The sequence below is a fragment of the Rutidosis leptorrhynchoides genome, chromosome 5 (assembly GCF_046630445.1).
Source record: "Rutidosis leptorrhynchoides isolate AG116_Rl617_1_P2 chromosome 5, CSIRO_AGI_Rlap_v1, whole genome shotgun sequence".
Taxonomy (NCBI): Eukaryota; Viridiplantae; Streptophyta; class Magnoliopsida; order Asterales; family Asteraceae; genus Rutidosis; species Rutidosis leptorrhynchoides.
Genome location: NC_092337.1, coordinates 85455312 through 85479484, shown reverse-complemented (window position 1 = coordinate 85479484; position 24173 = coordinate 85455312). Strand labels below are relative to the sequence as shown.

General features: G+C 35.9%; 1 protein-coding gene across 1 annotated transcript; it reads left to right on the top strand.

The window, feature by feature from the left end:
* The first annotated feature begins 21380 nt into the window (after positions 1-21380).
* LOC139848808 (uncharacterized) lies at positions 21381-21872 on the top strand. The gene has a single exon (XM_071838502.1). The coding sequence runs from the start codon at positions 21381-21383 to the stop codon at positions 21870-21872; it is 492 nt and encodes a 163-aa protein (XP_071694603.1).
* Positions 21873-24173: the final 2301 nt, after the last annotated feature.

The following is a 24173-nucleotide window of genomic DNA, read 5'->3' as shown; positions in this document are numbered from 1 at the left end:
GTCCTATATTCGGATACATTGAGTCAAAATAATTTCTTAACCCGTTGCGTAAAATAGCATTTGGGTTCCCCGCAATATATGCGTCAAAGTAAACACATCGTAACTTATGGGTTTCCCAATGTGATCTCCCCCATCTTTCAAACGAAAGTCTCTTATAAACCAAGACATTCTTAGAACATTCTTCGAATGTCTTACAAACTAATCTCGCCTTAAATAGTTGTGCCGAGGAATTCTGACCGACTCTAGACAAGATTTCATCAATCATGTCTCCGGGCAGGTCTCTTAAAATATTGGGTTGTCTATCCATTTTGTGTTTTTAAACTGTAAAATAGACAAGAGTTAGATTCAAAAAAAATACTTATTAATACAAGCAATTTTTACATATATCATAAAGCATAAGTACACTATATTATATAAAGCATAAGCACTATATCATATAGTGTAATATATTACATAAAGCATAAGCACACTATATTACACTATATCATATATCATAATGCATAAGCACACTATATTACATATATTACACCACACGAATACAACTATCTTATTCCGACTCGCTCGTTTCTTCTTCTTCGGTTTTGGTTCGTTTTGCCAAGTTTCTAGGGATATATGATGTTCCCCTAATACGAGCTGTCGTTTTCCACAACGGTTTAGAAAAACCTGGTGGTTTAGAGGTTCTCGGGTCATTGTTACAACTTAAGGGCTTCGGGGGTTGACGATACATATAAAGTTCATCGGGGTTGGAATTAGATTTCTCTATTTTTATGCCCTTTCCCTTATTATTTTCTTTTGCCTTTTTAAATTCAGTTGGGGTAATTTCTATAACATCATCGGAATTCTCGTCGGTATCCGATTCATCGGAGAATTGGTAATCCTCCCAATATTTTGCTTCCTTGGCGGAAACACCATTGACCATAATTAACCGTGGTCGGTTGGTTGAGGATTTTCTTTTACTTAACTGTTTTATTATTTCCACCACCGGTTCTATTTCCTCCTCCGGTTCCTCCTCTTCCGGTTCCGACTCTTCTTCCGGTTCCTCTTCGGGAACTTGTGAATCAGTCCACGAATCATTCCAATTTACATTTGACTCTTCATTATTATTAGGTGAGTCAATGAGACTTTTTCTACAGGTAGACATCTATCACATAATATCAAACGCGTTAAGAGATTAATATATCACATAATATTCACATGTTAAAAATATATAGTTTCCAACAAAATTTGTTAAGCAATCATTTTTCAAGTAAACACGGTCGAAGTCCAGACTCACTAATGCATCCTAACAAACTCGATAAGACACACTAATGCAAAATTCTAGTTCTCTAAGACCAACGCTCGGATACCAACTGAAATGTCCCGTTCTTATTGATTAAAAACGTTCCATATTAATTGATTTCGTTGCGAGGTTTTGACCTCTATATGAGACGTTTTTCAAAGACTGCATTCATTTTTAAAACAAACTATAACCTTTATTTCATAAATAAAGGTTTAAAAAGCTTTACGTAGATTATCAAATAATGATAATCTAAAATATCCTATTTTACACACGACCATTACATAATGGTTTACAATACAAATATGTTACATCGAAATCAGTTTCTTGAATGCAGTTTTTACACAATATCATACAAACATGGACTCCAAATCTTGTCCTTATTTTAGTATGCAATAGCGGAAGCTCTTAGTATTCACCTGAGAATAAACATGCTTAAAACGTCAACAAAAATGTTGGTGAGTTATAGGTTTAACCTATATATATCAAATCGTAACAATAGACCACAAGATTTCATATTTCAATACACATCCCATACATAGAGATAAAAATCATTCATTTGGTGAACACCTGGTAACCGACATTAACAAGATGCATATATAAGAATATCCCCATCATTCCGGGACACCCTTCGGATATGATATAAATTTCGAAGTACTAAAGCATCCGGTACTTTGGATAGGGTTTGTTAGGCCCAATAGATCTATCTTTAGGATTCGCGTCAATTAGAGTGTCTGTTCCCTAATTCTTAGATTACCAGACTTAATAAAAAGGGGCATATTCGATTTCGATAATTCAACCATAGAATGTAGTTTCACGTACTTGTGTCTATTTTGTAAATCATTTATAAAACCTGCATGTATTCTCATCCCAAAAATATTAGATTTTAAAAGTGGGACTATAACTCACTTTCACAGATTTTTACTTCGTCGGGTAGTAAGACTTGGCCACTGGTTGATTCACGAACCTATAATAATATATACATATATATCAAAGTATGTTCAAAATATATTTACAACACTTTTAATATATTTTGATGTTTTAAGTTTATTAAGTCAGCTGTCCTCGTTAGTAACCTACAACTAGTTATCCACAGTTAGATGTACAGAAATAAATCGATAAATATTATCTTGAATCAATCCACGACCCAGTGTATACGTATCTCAGTATTGATCACAACTCAAACTATATATATTTTGGAATCAACCTCAACCCCGTATAGCTAACTCCAACATTCACATATAGAGTGTCTATGGTTGTTCCGCAATATATATATATATATATATATATATATATATATATATATATATATATATATATATATATATATATATATATATATATATATATATATATATATATATATGGGTCGACATGATAGGTTGAAACATTGTATACGTGTCTATGGTATCTCAAGATTACATAATATATAATATAAGTTGATTAGGTTATGGTTAGAATAGATTTGTTACCAATTTTCACGTAGCTAAAATGAGAAAAATTATCCAATCTTGTTTTACCCATAACTTCTTCATTTTAAATCCGTTTTGAGTGAATCAAATTGCTATGGTTTCATATTGAACTCTATTTTATGAATCTAAACATAAAAATTATAGGTTTATAGTCGGAAAAATAAGTTACAAATCGTTTTTGTAAAGGTAGTCATTTCAGTCGAAAGAACGACGTCTAGATGACCATTTTAGAAAACATACTTCCACTTTGAGTTTAACCATAATTTTTAGATATAGTTTCACGTTCATAATAAAAATCATTTTCTTAGAATAACAACTTTTAAATCAAGGTTTATCATAGTTTTTAATTAACTAACCCAAAACAGTCCGCGGTGTTACTACGACGGCGTAAATCCGGTTTTACGGTGTTTTTCATGTTTCCAGGTTTTAAATCATTAAGTTAGCATATCATATAGATATAGAACATGTGTTTAGTTAATTTTAAAAGTCAAGTTAGAAGGATTAACTTTTATTTGCGAACAAGTTTAGAATTAACTAAACTATGTTCTAGTGATTACAAGTTTAAACCTTCGAATAAGATAGCTTTATATGTATGAATCGAATGATGTTATGAACATCATTACTACCTAAAGTTCCTTGGATAAACCTACTGGAAATGAGAAAAATCCTAAAGTTCCTTGGATAAACCTACTGGAAATGAGAAAAATAGATCTAGCTTCAAAGGATCCTTGGATGTCTTGAAAGTTCTTGAAGCAGAATCATGACACGAAAACAATTTCAAGTAAGATTTCCACTCGAAATAAGATTGTTATAGTTATAGAAATTGAATTAAAGTTTGAATATGATTATTACCTTGTATTAGAAAGATAACCTACTGTAAGTAACAAAGGTTTCTTGATCTTGGATGATTACTTAGAATGGATTTAGAAAACTTGGAAGTAAACTTGCAATCTTGGAAGTATTCTTGATTTTATGAAACTAGAACTTTTGGAATTTATGAAGAACACTTAGAACTTGAAGCAAGAACTTGAGAGAGATCAATTAGATGAAGAAAATTGAAGAATGAAAGTGTTTGTAGGTGTTTTTGGTCGTTGGTGTATGGATTAGATATAAAGGATATGTAATTTTGTTTTCATGTAAATAAGTCATGAATGATTACTCATATTTTTGTAATTTTATGAGATATTTCATGCTAGTTGCCAAATGATGGTTCCCACATGTGTTAGGTGACTCACATGAGCTGCTAAGATCTGATAATTGGAGTGTATATACCAATAGTACATACATCTAAAAGCTGTGTATTGTACGAGTACGAATACGGGTGCATACGAGTAGATTTGTTGATGAAACTAAACGAGGATGTAATTGTAAGCATTTTTGTTAAGTAGAAGTATTTTGATAAGTGTCTTGAAGTCTTTCAAGAGTGTATGAATACATATTAAAACACTACATGTATATACATTTTAACTTAGTCGTTAAGTCATCGTTAGTCGTTACATGTAAATGTTGTTTTGAAACCTTTAGGTTAACGATCTTGTTAAATGTTGTTAACCCAATATTTATAATATCAAATGAGATTTTAAATTATTATATTATCATGATATTATGATGTACGAATATCTCTTAATATGATCTATATACATTAAATGTCGTTACAACGATAATCGTTACATATATGTCTCGTTTCAAAATCATTAAGTTAGTAGTCTTATTTTTACATATGTAGTTCATTGTTAATACACTTAATAATATATTTACTTCTCATTTAACATAATTAACCAAGTGTATCAATATCTCAATATGATTCATATGTACCTAGTAAGACGTTATAACGATAATCGTTATATATATCGTTTTCGAGTTTCTTAATTTAATAGTCTCATTTTTATGTATATAACTCATTGTTAAAATACCTAATGAGATACATACTTATAATAAAATCATGTTAACTATATATATAACCATATATATGTCATCGTATAGTTTTTACAAGTTTTAACGTTCGTGAATCACCGGTCAACTTGGGTGGTCATTTGTCTATATGAAACCTATTCCAATTAATCAAGTCTTAATAAGTTTGATTGCTTAACATGTTGGAAACACTTAATCATGTAAATAACAATTTCATTTAATATATATATAAACATGGAAAAGTTCGGGTCACTACAGAAAACCCCACACTTGCATGTGTAGGTAAAACCCTAGAGGGAGAGGAGAGCGTTTAAGCTTCTAATTCATGTTTAGGGTAGAAGTCGTGCCCTTTACTTATAGTGGCATATTAGGGTTTTGAGGGGAAAGGCTAGCGGGCCTCTAACGGACCAGGCTTAAAGGAAAGCCTAAGTAAAAGCCGATGCGCTATGCTGATAATCATGTCTAGGTAAAACCCTAGAACGATGCTTGCTTACTCCGAACTACCTCCGAAAATGTGGGGAGAGGCCATTTCCACTGCATGTTATACCCAAAATCGCTGCATCATTAATAAACATTTTGATAAAACTCCTTAAGAGTTATTATATGGTAGACGCCCGAATGTCAAATATTTCCGTGTCTTTGGTTGTATATGCTATGCGCTTAACGATTTTGACAACCTCGGAAAGTTTGATCCTCATGGCGATCAGGCCATATTTCTCGGTTATTCTTCGAACAAATTTGCCTATCGTGTCTATCACAAACGGACAAAAACGATCAAGGAAAGCATTAATGTAAGGTTCGATGAGTTATCGGGAATGGCTTTTGAACAACTCAGTTCAAAACCCGATTCTAACCTGGCTACTACTTCTTCCGCGCAAAATTCAATTTTCTTGAAGAAGGGTGTTCCTACGGTAACAACAGAGGAACTGAATATCTTGCTTGATAGTCTTTATACTCCTCAATGGAATTCAAATGTTCAAGCCGTACCGGTTACACCATCACAGCCAACTACTGTGGAGACTCATCCAAGTCTTTTTGATGAAGATACAACACCAACTGATTAGCCTGTTGTTTCTTCATCCTCCCTCTCACCTCCTATTACTGATAATCTTGAACCAATTCAAGTTTCATCCGTTGATACAACTCCAGTTATTTCTCCAGATACTCAAATGAATCCATTAGAAAGTGTTACATCAGATCAAGGGAATCAAGGCTCAACGTCAACAACGGTTGATATTTCAATGGATACCACTAATGTACAACCTCTTCCACATAACAACCGATGGACTAAAAGTCATCCAATTGATCTTATCATTGGTGATGCATCTGCTCCAGTCTCAACTCGAAGGGTAACTCGGAATATGTGTCTATACACTGCCTTTCTTAGTAAGATTGAACCAACAACGGTTGCTTAAGCTTTACTAGATCTAAACTGGGTGGTAGCAATGCAAGAAGAGATCAATCAGTTTGATCGATTGAAAGTATGTCGATTAGTTCCAAGACCAACGGGTCAACGACCAATAGGGGTTAAGTGGATTTTTAAGAACAAAAAGGATTATGATGGAATTGTGGTTCGAAATAAGGCACATCTTGTAGCCAAGGGATATCGACAACAAGAGGGTATTGATTATGACGAAACGTTTGCTCCGGTTGCTAGGATTGAGGCTATTAGTCTTTTCCTTGCATTTGCTTCTCATATAAAGTTCACAGTGTTTCAAATGGATGTCAAAACTGCTTTTCTGAACGGTCATCTTCAAGAGAAAGTTTATGTTGATCAACCAGAAGTCTTTGTCGATCCCATTCATCCAAACCACGTCTACTACTTGGAGAAAGCTTTGTATGGTTTGAAGCAAGCACCGCGTGCATGGTACGAGACCTTGACAAAGTATTTGCTGGATAATGGCTTCTCTCGAGGAAGGATTGATACAACGTTATTCATCCGTAAAAACCACGGTCACATTCTCTTGGTTCAAATTTACATTGATGATATTATTTTTGGTTCCACATCCCCGGCCTTATGCAAAGAATTTGGTGACCTTATGGCCAACAAATTTGAAATGAGCATGCTTGACCAGCTTAATTTCTTCTTGGGGTTACAAGTAAAACAATTACCAAACGGGATTTTTATCAGTCAAACAAAGTATATCAATGATATGCTAAAATGTTTTAAAATGACTGCTTTAAAACCAATGACAACCCCAATGAGGACTTTACTGGATGCTGATGCTAATGGGGAACCCTCTGACATTATGCTTTATCGAAAGCATGGTTGGCTCTTTAATGTATCTGACTGCAAGTAAACCAGATATTACACTTGCTGTAACTGTCTGTGCTCGCTTTCAGTCAAACCCTAAGAAATCCCACTCCAAAGCGGTTGTTAGGATTTTTCAGTACCTTAAAGGTACACCTAACCTTGGAATCTGGTATCCTCATGGATCTGATTTCAATCTCACTGCTTATACTGATGCGGATCATGGCAGTTGCCATGTTGATAGAAAAAGCACATCTGGATCAATTCAGATGTTGGGGAATAGGCTAGTTGGTTGGTCATCCAAAAAGCAGACTTGTGTGTCTTTATCATCAGCTGAGTCTGAGTATATTGCTGCAGCTCACTGTTGTTCACAAGTTTTGTGGATGCAAACTCAACTTTTGGACTATGGTTTTAAGATTTCTAAGACCCCAATTTACTGTGATTCTCAAAGCACTATAGCAATTACAAGCAACCGGTCCAGCATTCTAAGACTAAACACATAGATATTCGTTATCATTTCATTAAGGACCATGTAGAAAAAGGGGATGTAGAGTTATACTTTGTGCCTACCAAAGTGTAATTAGCTGACATGTTCACTAAACCTTTAGATGAACTTAGGCTAAAGTGCTTGATCAAAGAGATTGGCATGGTAGAATATAGTGCTTAACATTCCTTAGATCTTTTGGGACTTATACTTGGGATCTTGTGTTTAGGGGGAGTAGATACTTTCTAGGGGGAGCAACTAATTTCTTTTGCTTTAGATAACATCTTTCAAGGGGAAGCCTTTAGATTTATGTTAACTGTCTGGGTTTATTTTTCAATGGTTACGAAAGGGGGAGATAACTCATTGATATCACATTTCAAGGGGGAGTTAATTCATTTTCTTGGGAACATACCAAAATGTTGATTTACTTTCTGTATATCACATTTTGAGGGGGAGAAAAAGGAAGAAAATGAAAAGAAAAATTGATTTTCAAAAGTGAATTTCATAAACTCTTTGTTTTATATCTGAAATAATTCACTAAGGCTTGTATACATCTCAGTATGTAACCCGTTTTAACAATTGCTATCACTGAAGATTTGTACTTTGTACATAATTCAAAGTTTTTCTAAGTACAAATCTTGTTTTGAGAAAATTCATAAAAATTGAAAAAGTTAAAATCCAAAAAGAGTTGAATTTTACTGAATAAATGCTATTTTTAGCATTATACCGAATCTGACAACCATCTGCACAGATTCGGTAAGTTCAAAATTTTCAAAAATTATCTCAGAAATGTTTTTCATTAAAAATGTGATAATCTTGAATGATTTTTGATAAATATTTGTCAAAATTTGAAGAGAATTTGTTTAAATTTGAAAAATGGACTGTATTCGGTAAATAAGGCCCATGTAAATTTGAAGAGATTTTTAAGTCTGCGTTGACTCAATCGATTGAGGAAACTCAATCATTGAAGTCCAGAACGGTTGAAGGGGAGCCGAAAAATCTTGAAAAGGCACCCTGCATATCGGCTGCAAATCCTCCTGTGCCTCAACGTACAACAGGGTCTCGAGGTCCGGCTTATCTTGATGAGGGAGATCTACCGCGTCCCATGGAAACGAGTCAACATGACAATCCTTCAGGATATTTATCAGACTTCCAGTAGACTGATCCCTTGGTTCAAGAAATTGATCCATTGGTTCAAACCACTTCTCTTCCAGATTTTGAATCTCAGGGTCTGGAGGAAGATCTTTAACTGAAAGAGATGTTCCACCTCATGGTATCTCGATGATTTCAGGAGTCGGAGATAGCAATATCTCTGTGAGAACTAAACTGACAGGTAGTTCTACTACTTTGTTAGAGTCCCATGAGACTAAATTCATGGAGGCGGATGCTTCGAAAGAAACTTCACCGACGACAACTCTGGTTGTTGCCCAACCTCCATCAGAAGGGTATATCACGAATCTGACTAGTAGTACGTATCGCCCTACATAGAAGAATAATACCGCACAAATATCCTTACCTGCCCTCACGGCAACTCACACACTTCCACCGACATTGCCTTCAACAGTTGCTGCTGATGTTGATGTTGTTTATGGTTACACCGTTGTTTCACCAACTGGGTCACTTTCTCGAATTTCAAATAGATATGGATTTATATATCTCTCTGATAATGAGGTGGAGGAACTATATCTTGCTGAATTTGTTAAACGAACTGATCTTGATGAAGTTCGTGAAACTATGATGATTTATCTTGAGCAAGCAAGAGTAGTATATCCTTTATCTCCATGTAAGTCACCTGGACCAATTCACATGCCTGACCATGACGATTTCGATCCCGAAAATCTTCATGAGGGGGAGAATAGACAAGGTGGTTATCGGTCCAGTGGTTTTCAAAGATCAACTCATGAAGCCGGTTCATCTAGTCAACATAAGGATCATGATGTTGTTGAAATATCTGATTCTACAAGTGATGAAATGGAGGAAATTCAATGTGAAAGTTTTCTAGATGAATCAGAAGGTCAGAGAGAGGGTGACTCGGGGATGCTAATGATTATGGATTCAGCTGATCAAACTGAGAATATGACAACTCAAGAGGACAATCAAAATTTTGATAATATTGAAGATATTTTGAAGGGGTCGTCGAATGTTGCCAATGAATTCAATGAACATCAATTTGTTAACTTGATATCTCCAACTGATGAATTTGGAATACACTTTGAAAAGGAGATTTTCTCTAATGGCAAGGAAGATACTACGACTCCTCCTAATCTAAATGTTCCATTTCAAATTGCAGAGATTGTTCTTGAGCGTGATGCTGATTTCCAACTTAGTAAGGATGAAGAGAAGATGATTCTTCGTTCACCATTCATTGAACAACAAGCTTATAGAATTTATGGTGATTCTGATCTCGTTCTTTCTGCATCAATGAGTGTTCTGGGTGCATGGAAATATTATAAGAATCTGGAATATCTCAAAGCTTATCTGAGTGTTCGCGACAAATACAAATTGAAGAATGAAGAGAAACTTCAAGTACAGCAGAATTCAGAGATCAAAAGCATTAATAAAGTTTTGATGATTAACAAGGATGGAGTGAAGATGCCGTTATTTCAAGTGACAAGAATGGATGATGAGGATTATCAGTTCTCTGAAGCGGATTTTGAATACTGAAGATGGATGACATTATTTTCATCTACAATTACTTGATAGATTTGAATGAATCTGCAACAATTTATCATGCTACTGCGATGAAGGCAGTCTACAGATTTATTCTTGACTCGATGAGATGGATGTCCGTTCACAATTTTCAGATGGGGTTAGAATCTGGACACAAAGAGCTCGGAATCAAACAGCCAAATCAAGTGATTGAAGAGCTAAGATATATGTCCTTACTTGAAGTGAGTGACTATCCATATGGGTTTGCATTTGTCAATTCTCACTATACAAAGGTCTTCATCAGAATCTCAGATTTCAGAAGATATTCAGACGGAATGTTAATGTATGCTTTCAAATACTTAAGATGGAGACTGATCAATAACTGCTATTCAACTGAAGATAATGAGATTGTCAAACACATTCTCACGAGATTGAAAAGTTGTAACATCCCGCCTTTTTCCGTTTACTTTTCCGTTTATTTATTTAAAGTCCATTATATGATTATAACATCCTTCGTTGTTACGCGTATTCAAAATATCTTGTTTAGGTAATTCACGCACCCGCAACCAAACTCGAGGGACTAATTTTGCCAAGGGAGCAAAGATGTGACTAGCTTTTGACTAGTCAACACCCACCTCCCCATTCTTTTTCCATTTTTCATTTTCATTTTCTTTCAATACTTTCAAGTTTTCTCTCAAACTTCATCACAAAGAATCATCATCCATTTCAAATCTAGCAAGCTTCAATCCAAACAAATTACATATTTGGAATCCTTGCAACTTCCTCTTCGATTCCATACCGATTACATCTAATTTGGGTAACTTTCTAAAATCACTAGATTTTGTGTTCTTGACGTTCTTAACTTATAAAGTTGTTAATTAGTGTCTATGGCTCAAGTCTAACATGAATATATGAATTGTATGTTCGATCTTGTTATTTTTGGTAACTAGCATGAACTTGAAAGTTTGGTGTGTTTGATTGTAAATTGGTTGCTTAAATGTTGTTGTTATGATAAAGTGCAAGTATTAAATGTGTTTCAAGTATCACCAGCTTCAATTTGATGTGTAGGTTGCTTTAGAAAACTTCATGATCTTGATTAGTGATTTTGGTGAAATTGGGTTAGGGTTTGGTGAACTTGAAAGGGACTTTTGATGCTTTGAATGACATGAAATGTTATTTGTAAGTGTTAGGTTGTATTGTATGCTTGATTACCTTCGAAACGGCATATCATTCATATAAATTGGTTGCTGAATCATTGATTTGCATTTATGAACTTGAATGCATTAAATGATGAGCTTTGAATATGATTTTGGTTATTGTAAAGGTAAATGTGATTGATGAAATGTGTTTAGATGTTTTTCTCGTCAAAATACCTTTCCAATGATATAAGATGCTCGTCTTGATTGTTTGCGGGTCATAAATTAGGATTGTTTGAGTTTTGGTTCGTGCACTTGTGTGTTTTCAGCAAAATGTTTTCTGCCCAGATGTTTGGACGCCGTCCAGCCTTTTGGACGCCGTCCAGGCCTTTAATACTGGACGCCGTCCAGCAATTTTGGACACCGTCCAGTTTGCCTATCAGGGGACTGTCCAACTTGGTCATTTTATGAAAAATGTTTGGCATGCTATGGACCTCTGATTCACATGTAACTTGTTCTAACATGCTCATATATGATTAAAAATCTCAGAAAAATAGTTCGGGACCGACCCGAACGTGTTGACTTTTTCGTTGACTTGACCCGACCAAAGTTGACTTTTAATCAAACTTAACCAAATGTTTGTGCAATCATTCTAACATGCTTTTATGCTTATACCTTGCATGAAACATGACAATTTGATTCACATGCTATTATAATCGAGTCTTAACGAGCCATAGGACTAATTGAACACTTTGACCTATCGTGTTTACCGATATTGATACAAACCTATTTGTTTAGGTCAAGACTAGCATTTGTTTAGGACAATTTGACCTATTTGTTTAGGACAATTTGACCTATTTGTTTAGGTCAAGACTAGCATTCATTCTTGCACACGTTTACTTGTTGAAGTACTTTTACATACGTGCACTCAAGGTGAGATCATAGTCCCACTTTTACTCTTTTTGAACTTACATTTGGGATGAGAAAACATAAACGTTCTTTTACTAAGTGAACACAAGTACAGGAAAACAAACATTCTACATACGAGTTTGAAAAAAAATCCTCAATTCGATTATCATTAGTTACACTTGCCGGGTGTAAGCGAGAACTTATGTTATATGGCCATATGGGTTTGACAAACCCTCATTCAAACGGTTCGCTACCGTTTACGAATGAAATATATTTTCGAGAAACAATGTATGTTCTAACACTATTGTGATGGGATTCTATGGAAGGAATGTTAAGCATTGATAATTGGGTGCTCGTGAATATTAACTTTTGGAATGTATTACTAATATATCAATGTTATAAATCTTGTGGTTCACTTGTACTTACTTACTTAATCCTATGATTTCACCAACGTTTTCGTTGACAGATTTCTATGTTTTTCTCAGATCCTTGAACATTTTGTGATACATGCTTCCGCTCATTACTTTTGATACTTGCTTGGATGTCGAGTATACATGCATACGCGGAGCTTCTTTTGGCTACTTTCAAATCGTGTCGCATATGTTTCATTTGTACTTTAAACTTTGTAACGTAACAAATTGTCGAACTACTTTGTAAACCTTGAAACATCTTTGCTTTTGAAATGAATGCGACATATTTTTGGTCAAACGTTGTTTTAAAGACTTATGACCACGTAACGGGACCCAAGTAGACGACGCCGTCAATGACGATTTTGTTGGGTCGCTGCAGATGGTATCAGAGCATTGGTTGTAGGGATTTAGAGTTCATTGGTGTCAACCCCGGGTCATAGGGTACATTAGTGAGTCTAGACTACAACCGGCATATAGACTTGAAGTAGGAATTACTTGACTACTTGTGCATTATACTCGAACGTTTCCACTCATATTTACTCTTTGTTCATCTTAATCTCACGTTGTTTAATTTGATTGACACGCCACCTTGACTATATGAAATGATGTCGAATGCACATATGAATCAGGGTAATATAATTTCCGGGATTATATTACGGTGACTCATATGAACGTTCCGATATTGTGGCATAAAGAATTTAAGGCGAGTCAAGGAAAATTTTTCTCTCTATCCTTATTCCATATCATGATTAGTATTATTGAAAATACTAATCAACGGTATTCTTGTGTTTTGAAGGAACAATGCCTCCTCGTCGTGTGCCACGCCATGAGACTCCCGAACAAGCTCTACAACGAATGATAGCCACCGCCGTGGATGCGGCCATGGCCGGTCACTCCTCTAACAACAACAATAACAACAACCACAACAACAACAATCAAGGAGCCGGTACCTCAAGCGAGGGATGCTCCTATAAAGCCTTCATGGGGTGCAAACCTCATACTTTTAATGGGACCGGGGTACCGGTTACTCTCACTCAATGGATCGAACAAACGGAGGCCGTCTTTAGCATAAGCGGTTGTCGGGACCAAGATAAGGTCAAATTCTCCACTCACACTTTCGTCGGTGTCGCCCTCACATGGTGGAACACCTATGTACAATCGGTGGGTACCGATGAAGCTCACACCCTCTCTTAGGCCGACTTAAGGGAAAAGATGATCGTCAAATATTTCCCTCGTGAAGAAACCCGAAGGCTCGAACAAGAGCTAAGAACTTTGAAAGTGGTCGGAAACGATCTCAAGGCCTACAATCAACGATTTTCCGAACTAGCCTTGATGTGCCCAAACCTTGTGAACCCTGAAGCTTTAAGGGTTGAACTTTACATGGATGGTTTTCCAAAGAGCATCAAACATGGGGTAATGTCATCCAAACCTACTAATCATCAAGAAGCTTTGAACATGGCCCGCAAGTTGATAGAAACGGTGGACGAAATTGTAGTGTCGGCACCTAAAGCCGAGGATAAGTCGGGTAACAACAAAAGAAAATGGGAATCCCCCCCAATCAAGCAACAACAACTATACCAAGAAGCCTTTCACCTCTGACGGCAAGAAGGGTTATGCCGGAAACCTACCTCTTTGCAACAAATGCAACAAGCATCACTTTGGTGAATGTGGCAAGCTAATTTGCCATCGGTGCCAAGGAGTTGGTCATAAGGCCAACGAATGTAAAAGTGTCACCCCCATCGCTCGAAAGGGGCCCAATGCACCAAAAACGGGCACTTGTTACGAATGTGGCCAAACAGTCCATTATAGAAATGCATGTCCGAAGAAGAAAGATAACCCCAACACGCGCGGCCGAGCTTTCAATATCAACACCGAGGAAGCCCGAGATGACAATGAATTAGTTACGGGTACGTTTCTTCTCAACAACTCTTATGTTACTTGCTTATTCGATTCGGGTGCCGATAAATGCTTTGTATCCAAGACTTTGACTCATTCTTTTAGCACTCCCCCACTTCCATTAGATACCAATTATACCATTGAAGTGGCCAACGGGAAACTATTGAGTGCCGACACATACTACCGGGGGTGTACGTTAAATATTTTGGGTAATGAGTTTGAAATTGACTTGATACCCATGGACCTAGGAAGCTTCGATGTAATAATCGGTATGAATTGGTTAGCCAAAACGAAATCTCATATCCTTTATGATCTTAACGCAATCTGAATTCCTATCGAGAATGGTGAACCTTTGATTGTTTATGGCGATAAGAGTTGCACCGGACTCAACCTCGTTTCGTGTCTTAAAGTTAGAAAACTTCTCCGTAAGGGTTGTTTTGTGATCCTTGCCCACGTTAAGAAAGTCGAGTCTGATGAGAAGCATGTCGATGATGTGCCAATTGTTAGTGACTTTTCTGACTTATTTCCCTACGAATTGCCGGGTCTTCCACCTCATCGACCGGTAGAATTCCAAATTGATCTTATTCTGGGAGCCGCACCCGTAGCACGTGCACCATATAGACTTGATCCATCCGAAATGCAAGAATTGCAAAGTCAAATCCAAGAACTACTTGACCGTGGTTTTATCCAACCTAGCCATTCACCATGGGGCGCTCCGATTTTGTTTGTTAAAAAGAAAGACGGATCCCTACAAATGTGCATTGATTATCGTGAGCTAAACAAATTGACGGTTAAGAACCGATATCCTCTTCCTCGCATCGATGACCTCTTTGATCAACTACAAGGGTCTTGTGTATATTCGAAAATCGATCTCCGCTCGGGTTATCATCAATTAAGGGTTAAGGGGGAAGATGTCTCCAAAACTGCTTTCCGGACTAAAATGGTAGTTATGAATTCCTTGTCATGCCATTTGGTCTCACTAATGCACCGGCGGTGTTCATGGATCTTATGAACCGCATGTGCAAACCGTATCTCGATAAATTCATTATTGTGTTCATCGATGACATCTTGGTCTATTCTAAAAACGAAGAAGAACACGAACAACATCTTTGACTTGTGCTTGAACTCTTGAGACAAGAACGACTATATGCCAAATTCTCCAAGTGTGAATTTTGGTTGAAGGAAGTTCAATTTCTTGGTCATGTTGTAAGTGATCAAGGTATTAAAGTCGATCCATCAAAAATCGAAGCCATTAGTAAATGGGAGACTCCTACTACTCTAACTCACATCCGTCAATTTTTGGGTCTCGCCGGATACTATTGTAGATTCATCAAAGATTTCTCTTTGGTCGCTCGTCCTCTAACCGCGTTAACTCATAAGGGAAGAAAATTCGTTTGGGCAACCGAACAAGAATCCGCATTTCAAATCTTGAAAACGAAGCTAACCACCGCTCCTATACTGTCACTTCCCGAAGGCAACGATGATTTTGTTGTGTATTGCGACGCCTCGAAACATGGTTTTGGGTGTGTGTTGATGCAACGAACGAAAGTCATTGGTTATGCTTCTCAACAACTCAAAATTCATGAACGAAACTACACAACTCATGATCTCGAACTCGGAGCCGTTGTCTTTGCACTTAAAATGTGGAGACACTATCTTTATGGAACCAAGAGTACTATCTTTACCGATCACAAAAGTCTTCAACACATCTTCGATCAAAAGCAACTAAACATGAGACAACGAAGGTGGATTGAAACCTTAAACGATTACGATTGCGAGCTTCGTTACCATCCCAAAAAGGCAAATGTAGTAGCCGATGCCTTAAGTCGAAAAGAAAGAGCGGTGCCTCTTCGTGTCCGAGTTTTAAACATCACCATCCACACAAACCTTAATAGCCAAATTCGGGTAGCCCAAGATGAGGCTCTCAAGGATGAAAACGTTTCACACGAGCTCTTGAACATTCTCGTCTCTCGATTCGAAGTTAGGGAGACCGGACTTTGATATTTCACCGGAAGGATTTTGGTGCCTAGGTATGGGGACCTACGAAGCCTTATTTTAGATGAAGCCCATAAGTCACGATACTCGATTCACCCCGGTGCTAATAAGATGTACCACGACCATAAAGAACAATATTGGTGGCCTAACATCAAAAGGGACGTAGCTACTTGTGTTGCCAAGTGTTTGACATGTTCCAAGGTCAAAGCCGAACACCAAAGACCGTCAGGGTTACTTCAACAACCCGAAATCCCGCAATGGAAGTGGGAAAGAATAACAATGGATTTTATCACCAAGCTACCAAAGACGGTGGGCGGTTATGATACTATTTGGGTTATTGTTGACCGTCTCACCAAATCCGCACACTTTCTCGCTATGAAAGAAACCGAAAAAATGGAGAAACTTGCACAACTTTACATTAAGGAGATAGTAGCCCGACACAGTGTACCGTTATCGATTATCTCCGACCGAGATGGCCGTTTTGTTTCTAGATTTTGGCGTACTTTACAAGAAGCATTGGGAACGCGTTTAGACATGAGCACCGCATATCATCCTCAAACCGACGGACAAAGCGAACGCACAATCCAAACTTTGGAAGACATGTTACGAGCTTGCGTTGTCAATTTTGGAAAAGCTTGGGACAAGCACTTACCTCTCGCCGAATTCTCTTACAATAATAGTTATCACGTGAGTATTAAAGCCGCACCTTTTGAAGCGTTGTATGGCCGAAAATGTCACTCTCCTCTTTGTTGGGCCGAAGTTGGCCACGCACAAATCACCGGACCCGAACTCATTCATGAAATAACCGAGAAAATCGTTCAAATCCGAGATAGGCTTAGGATGACCCGTAGTCGTCAAAAGTGCTATACCAACAAGAGACGCAATGACCTCGAATTTCAAGTCGGTGACCGTGTAATGTTAAAAGTTGCACCTTGGAAAGGTGTAATCCGTTTCGGGAAACGCGGGAAGCTAAATCTGCGGTATATTGGTCCTTTTGAAATCTTGGAGTGTATTGGAACCGTTGCCTATCGTTTAGATCTTCCACCTCAATTGAGCTCCGTTCATCCTAACTTCCATGTATCTAACTTGAAAAAGTGTCTTGCCGAACCCGATATCGTCATCCCTCTCGAAGAACTTACTATTGATGACAAACTTCATTTTGTGGAAGAACCGGTTGAAATTGTGGACACCTCCGTCAAGATGTTGAAACAAAGTCGAATTTCGATTGTTAAGTTTCGTTGGAATGTCAAAAAAGGACCCGAGTTTACTTGGGAAAGGCAAGATCAAATGCAAAAGAAATACCCTCACTTGTTCCCGGTTCCGGAAACGCAAGATCCCGAGGAAGAAACAACGACTACTACGCCTACTTAAATTTCGGGACGAAATTTCTTTTAAGGAGTAGGTAATGTAACATCCTGCCTTTTTCCGTTTACTTTTCTGTTTATTTATTTAAAGTTCGTTATATGATTATAACATCCTTCGTTGTTACAGCGTATTCAAAATATCTTGTTTAGGTAATTCACGCACCCGCAACCAAACTCGAGGGACTAATTTCGCCAAGGGAGCAAAGATGTGACTAGCTTTTGACTAGTCAACACCCACCTCCCCATTCTTTTTCCATTTTTCATTTTCATTTTCTTTCAATACTTTCAAGTTTTCTCTCAAACTTCATCACAAAGAATCATCATCCATTTCAAATCTAGCAAGCTTCAATCCAAACAAATTACATATTTGGAATCCTTGTAACTTCCTCTTCGATTCCATACCAATTACATCTAATTTGGGTAACTTTCTAAAATCACTAGATTTTGTGTTCTTGATGTTCTTAACTTATAAAGTTGTTAATTAGTGTCTATGGCTCAAGTCTAACATGAATATATGAATTGTATGTTCGATCTTGTTATTTTTGGTAACTAGCATGAACTTGAAAGTTTGGTGTGTTTGATTGTAAATTGGTTGCTTAAATATTGTTGTTATGATAAAGTGCAAGTATTAAATGTGTTTCAAGTATCACCAGCTTCAATTTGATGTGTAGGTTGTTTTAGAAAACTTCATGAACTTGATTAGTGATTTTGGTGAAATTGGGTTAGGGTTTGGTGAACTTGAAAGGGACTTTTGATGCTTTGAATGACATGAAATGTTATTTGTAAGTGTTAGGTTGTATTGTATGCTTGATTACCTTCGAAACGGCATATCATTCATGTAAATTGGTTGCCGAATCATTGATTTGCATTTATGAACTTGAATGCATTAAATGATGAGCTTTGAATGTGATTTTGGTTGTTGTAAAGGTAAATGTGATTGATGAAATGTGTTTAGATGTTTTCCTCGTCAAAATACCTTTACAATGATATAAGATACTCGTCTTGATTGTTTGCGGGTCATAAATTAGGATTGTTTGAGTTTTGGTTCGTGCACTTGTGTGTTTTCAGCAAAATGTTTTCTGCCCAGATGTTTGGACACCGTCCAGCCTTTTGGATGCCGTCCAGGCCTTTAATACTGGACGCCGTCCAGCAATTTTGGACGCCGTCCAGTTTGCCTATCAGGGGACTGTCCAACTTGGTCATTTTATGAAAAATGTTTGACATGCTATGGACCTCCGATTCACATGTAACTTGTTCTAACATGCTCATATATGATTAAAAACCTCAGAAAAATAGTTCGGGACCCGACCCGAACGTGTTGACTTTTTCGTTGACTTTGACCCGACCAAAGTTGACTTTTAATCAAACTTAACCAAATGTTTGTGCAATCGTTCTAACATGCTTTTATGCTTGTACCTTGCATGAAACATGACAATTTGATTCACATGCTATTATAATCGAGTCTTAACGAGCCATAGGACTAACTGAACACTTTGACCTATCGTGTTTACCGATATTGATACAAACCTATTTGTTTAGTTCAAGACTAGCATTCGTTCTTGCACACGTTTACTTGTTGAAGTACTTTTACATACGTGCACTCAAGGTGAGATCATAGTCCCACTTTTACTCTTTTTGAACTTACATTTGGGATGAGAAAACATAAACGTTCTTTTACTAAGTGAACACAAGTACAGGAAAACAAACATTCTACATACGAGTTTGAACAAAAATCCTCAATTCGATTATCATTAGTTACACTTGCTGGGTGTAAGCGAGAACTTATGTTATATGGCCATATGGGTTTGACAAACCCTCATTCAAACGGTTCGCTACCGTTTACGAATGAAATATATTTTCGAGAAATAGTGTATGTTCTAACACTATTGTGATGGGGTTCTATGGAAGGAATGTTAAGCATTGATAATTGGGTGCTCGTGAATATTAACTTTTGGAATGTATTACTAATATATCAATGTTATAAATCTTGTGGTTCACTTGTACTTACTTACTTAAACCTATGATTTCACCAACGTTTTAGTTGACAGATTTCTATGCTTTTCTCAGGTCCTTGAACGTTTTGTGATACATGCTTCCGCTCATTACTTTTGATACTTGCTTGGATGTCGAGTATACACGCATACGTGGAGCGTCTTTTGGCTACTTTCAAATCGTGTCGCATATGTTTCATTTGTACTTTAAACTTTGTAACGTAACAAATTGTCGAACTACTTTGTAAACCTTGAAACATCTTTGCTTTGAAATGAATGTGACATACTTTTGGTCAAACGTTGTTTTAAAGACTTATGACCACGTAACGGGACCTAAGTAGACGACGCCGTCAATGACGATTTTGTCGGGTCGCTACAAAAGTCGTCTAAAGACAAGAGTGAACATACGAAGATATGAGAATCTCAAGGGATTCAAATCCAAAGTTCACTTCAAAGGAACAAAGTTCCTTTAGATGTTTTAAATAGGATTATATTGTAAAAAGTTCACATTTAACACTAAGGGGGAGATTGTTAGGACCCCGAAGTTGTATAGTGTTAATGTGAAATATGCTTAAATGAAGGTTCCTTAGAAGAGGGCTATATAAGGAACCTAACTAGTCCTAATTAGATAGCCATTGCTTTGTAATTGAGTTCTAGAAGCTGTGGAATGTAAATCTTATTGATTCTCTCTCATACTGAGTCTCATTCACTCTTATAGAATCTCATTCTAACTTGTCTTTTCTTCTAATCTCAACATGATCTGACCTATCAGATAAATTTACAAAAAGGCTCTCGGATTGGAAGGCACGTTCTGTTTCTTATGGTGGACGTTTGACTCTTATAAAATCAGTGTTGAATAGTCTTCCGTTGTACTACTTCTCTCTCTTCCGTGCCCCGCCATGCGTGGTAAAAAAACTCGAGTGTGTAAGACGTTCTTTTTTTTGGGCGGGTCGGGTTCTAAATCTAAAATTTCATGGGTTAAATGGGAAGAAACCCTTCTTCCTTTTGAGAAAGGAGGGTTAAACTTTAGGTCATTAAAAACCAAAAACTTAGCTTTGATTGGCAAGTGGTGGTGGAGATTTAAGACCGAAACTAACTCCTTGTGGGTCAAAGTTATTTCGAGTATTTATAAGGCTTCGGGGGGTTTATCACATCCTTTTGATTCTAATGTGTTTCCTTACAATTCGGTGTGGACTAACATAATTAAGGCAGGAAAATGTATTGACGATCTCGGGGTTCCATTCCGGAACTCTTTTATCAAGAAAATTGGGGACGGGATTCAACTTCTTTTTGGAACGATATTTGGGTTGGGGATTTCACTCTCAAAAACAGGTTCAAACGACTGGTACATTTGGAGTCCGACATCACAGCTTCGGTTGGGTCCAGGATGCTATGGGTTGGGTCGGACTGGGTCTTAAACGGCTGCTGGGTTCGGGAAACAACGGGTCAGGCGGTTGGTGAGTTAGACAAGCTAAAACTGTTGCTGAGTTCAACTGTTTTGCAACCAGGAAAGTCATATTATTGGGAATGAGCAACGAGTAACAAAGGTGTATTCAAAACAAAGATTTTATCCGATACTATTGATTCTCATTTACTTCCTTCTAATTCTAATACTTCTTCGGGTACCTTGCGCAATATGCTTGTACCCAAAAAGGTAGAGGTGTTCGTTTGGAGGGTCTTAAAAGGTAGAATTCTGGTTTTGATTGAATTGGATAAGAGGGGTGTCAACTTACATTCGGTTCGTTGTCCAAAATGTGATAATGCTATCGAATGTATTAGCCACTCCCTCTTGTCTTGCGAAAAAGTTCGAGACATTTGGGTTAGAATCTTTGATTGGTGGAGTATGCCAAGGCCACCAAATTTTGATCTTCGAGGTCTTTTAGAAGGTAACTTGGGGCAAGTTGGTTCGGAATTGGGTAAAAATTTATGGCAAGCGGTAATGTGGATGTGCATGTACTTAGTGTGGAAAAGTCGTAATGAAAAAGTCTTCAAAAACAAAGATTGGAATGTGTCGGTTGCGGTGTGTGAAATTCAAGTCAAGAGTTACGAATGGGTTGCGAAAAGATGCAAAGCGAAAGTAATCGATTGGGATAGTTGGCTACATAATCCTCAAGACATTTTTTTATAATTAGTTTTGCGAATATATTTGTACATATTGTTTTGTTGCCATATTGGCATCTCATGGTTGTAATTTGTGTGATCCGGGTAGCTTCTCGTTTTGGGTTGCTACTCCCAATTTGAGTTTTTAATAATAAAATTTTGGTTTGTCTTTCAAAAAAAAAAAATTATATATATATATATATATATATATATATATATATATATATATATATATATATATATATATATATATATATATATATATATATATATGGTTATGGTTATATGTGTATGCTTATGTTAATTTTAATGACCGGATATGTTAAAAAAAAAAACAAATAATATTCTTATGACTTCTCCAAAGAATTCACTCTCAAACTTGATGAAAGTTTGATCTTCTATTATTACTATTACTAATTATTATTATTATTATTCTACCTATATACTAATTAAGGGCAACAATTTGGTCGTTTCCTCAACTCCAAAACGACATCCCAAAAATATTTTCAAACTCACCCCCAAACTTACTCTCTATGTACAATTTCAACCCTCAACAAAAAGGGGTAAAATGTAAACCATAGAAATAATTCAGGCTACTTTTTTATACATATACATACACGTATAACAAAAACCCAAACTAACCACCTCATATCGATGTTTCTATTCCCTTTGTTACGCGATTGTTCTGGCGTAAAAAACGCAGTACATTAGGCATGCTAGGTATTAACCATGTGCTTCCAAAGATACCGTAGCAACGATTTTACATTCTGTAAACATAATGTTAGGTTAAATATGAATATGCAACCCGAAAGGTCCCGCCGCATCGAACGGGCTGGTGTTTTTCTAGTTATTACTATTACTAATGAAGTTCAATTTAGACATAAAAAATCTATACTTTCTATAAAATTAAAATTCTATTATGATGATGATGATGATGTTATAAATGAAGAATATACAAATTTTAAAAAATTTAAAAATAAAAAGATAAATTCTAAGCTACCTAGATGATATTATTAAAAATAACTAATTATTTATTTAATAAAAATAATAGCATGTTAACTATACAATATTGAAAGCATTATGTATAATACAATATTTGAAACATTATGTACAACTTAATGGTAAAACATCTCATGATCATATGTACAATATTTGAACCATTATGTACAACTTAAGTAAATATTTGGAACACTAGGTACAAACTTATGATAAAATACTCCAATAACCATATATATATATATATATATATATATATATATATATATATATATATATATATATATATATATATATATATATATATATATATATATATATATATATATATATATATATATAACCTTTAAAACAAATTGTACAATATTTTATGAAACAGTTCATGAATAGATGCACAAACTTTGAAGCATATTGTACAACCTTTATATAATAATTATATTTTAATTTTTAAAATTTTTTAGATCCATTTATTATTACTAATAATTATTATTTTTATTAATATTTAATTCTTAAACAAACTTTATTAGTATGATTTACTATTATAATTATAATTATAATTATTATTTTATAATTATCTAAATATAGGTTCTTTTTACGGGATTAAATACGTTACATATGTATGTGAAATGCATATCTCAATAAAATGTTGTAATTTAGGCTTTTATAACAAGGAAAATAGTAATTGTAATAAAATTAGAAGAGAGTGGTGGGAGAATGAAGGTAATACATTTATTCTATTAAATATGTTTGTATTTATCTTTGATTATTTCGAATACATATGTTACAGACAAAATATTTGTGGTACGCTTTCGTTGTAATTATTTGCTATATGCATTTTATAAGCTTCAATGATTTGATTATGTTTCTCAATGGTTTGTTAAGTATTCTCGATAATAATATGTTCAAACTTGAATTATTTAATAAACTTGTAATTTCACATATCTTTTTACTAGTTACATTGCTCATCTAAATTAATTATAATATATATATATATATTTTTTAAAGGAAGAAAAATTTCATTACTGTGATCAGGGAAGTTACAAACATTATTGTAGACGAAGATTTACGGATCTTAGGTCGCTTGCTAACAATCCTAGAGGCGGAATACACTAGAATTAGGTTAAACCGAGATATGGGTCGTATCGGAATCGATTAGATCAAACCTAGAGTGTATACTAGATTAGATCGATACCTAAACGAAGTATTTCGGTGGTATAAGGTGTTAGGGTTCTGGAGAAACGAAAACCAGTCGACTAAAGTAATTGGAATGTGCAACCATACAAAGGAGAAACAAACCCATATATATACTAGGTATCAGACACACTCGGTCGAG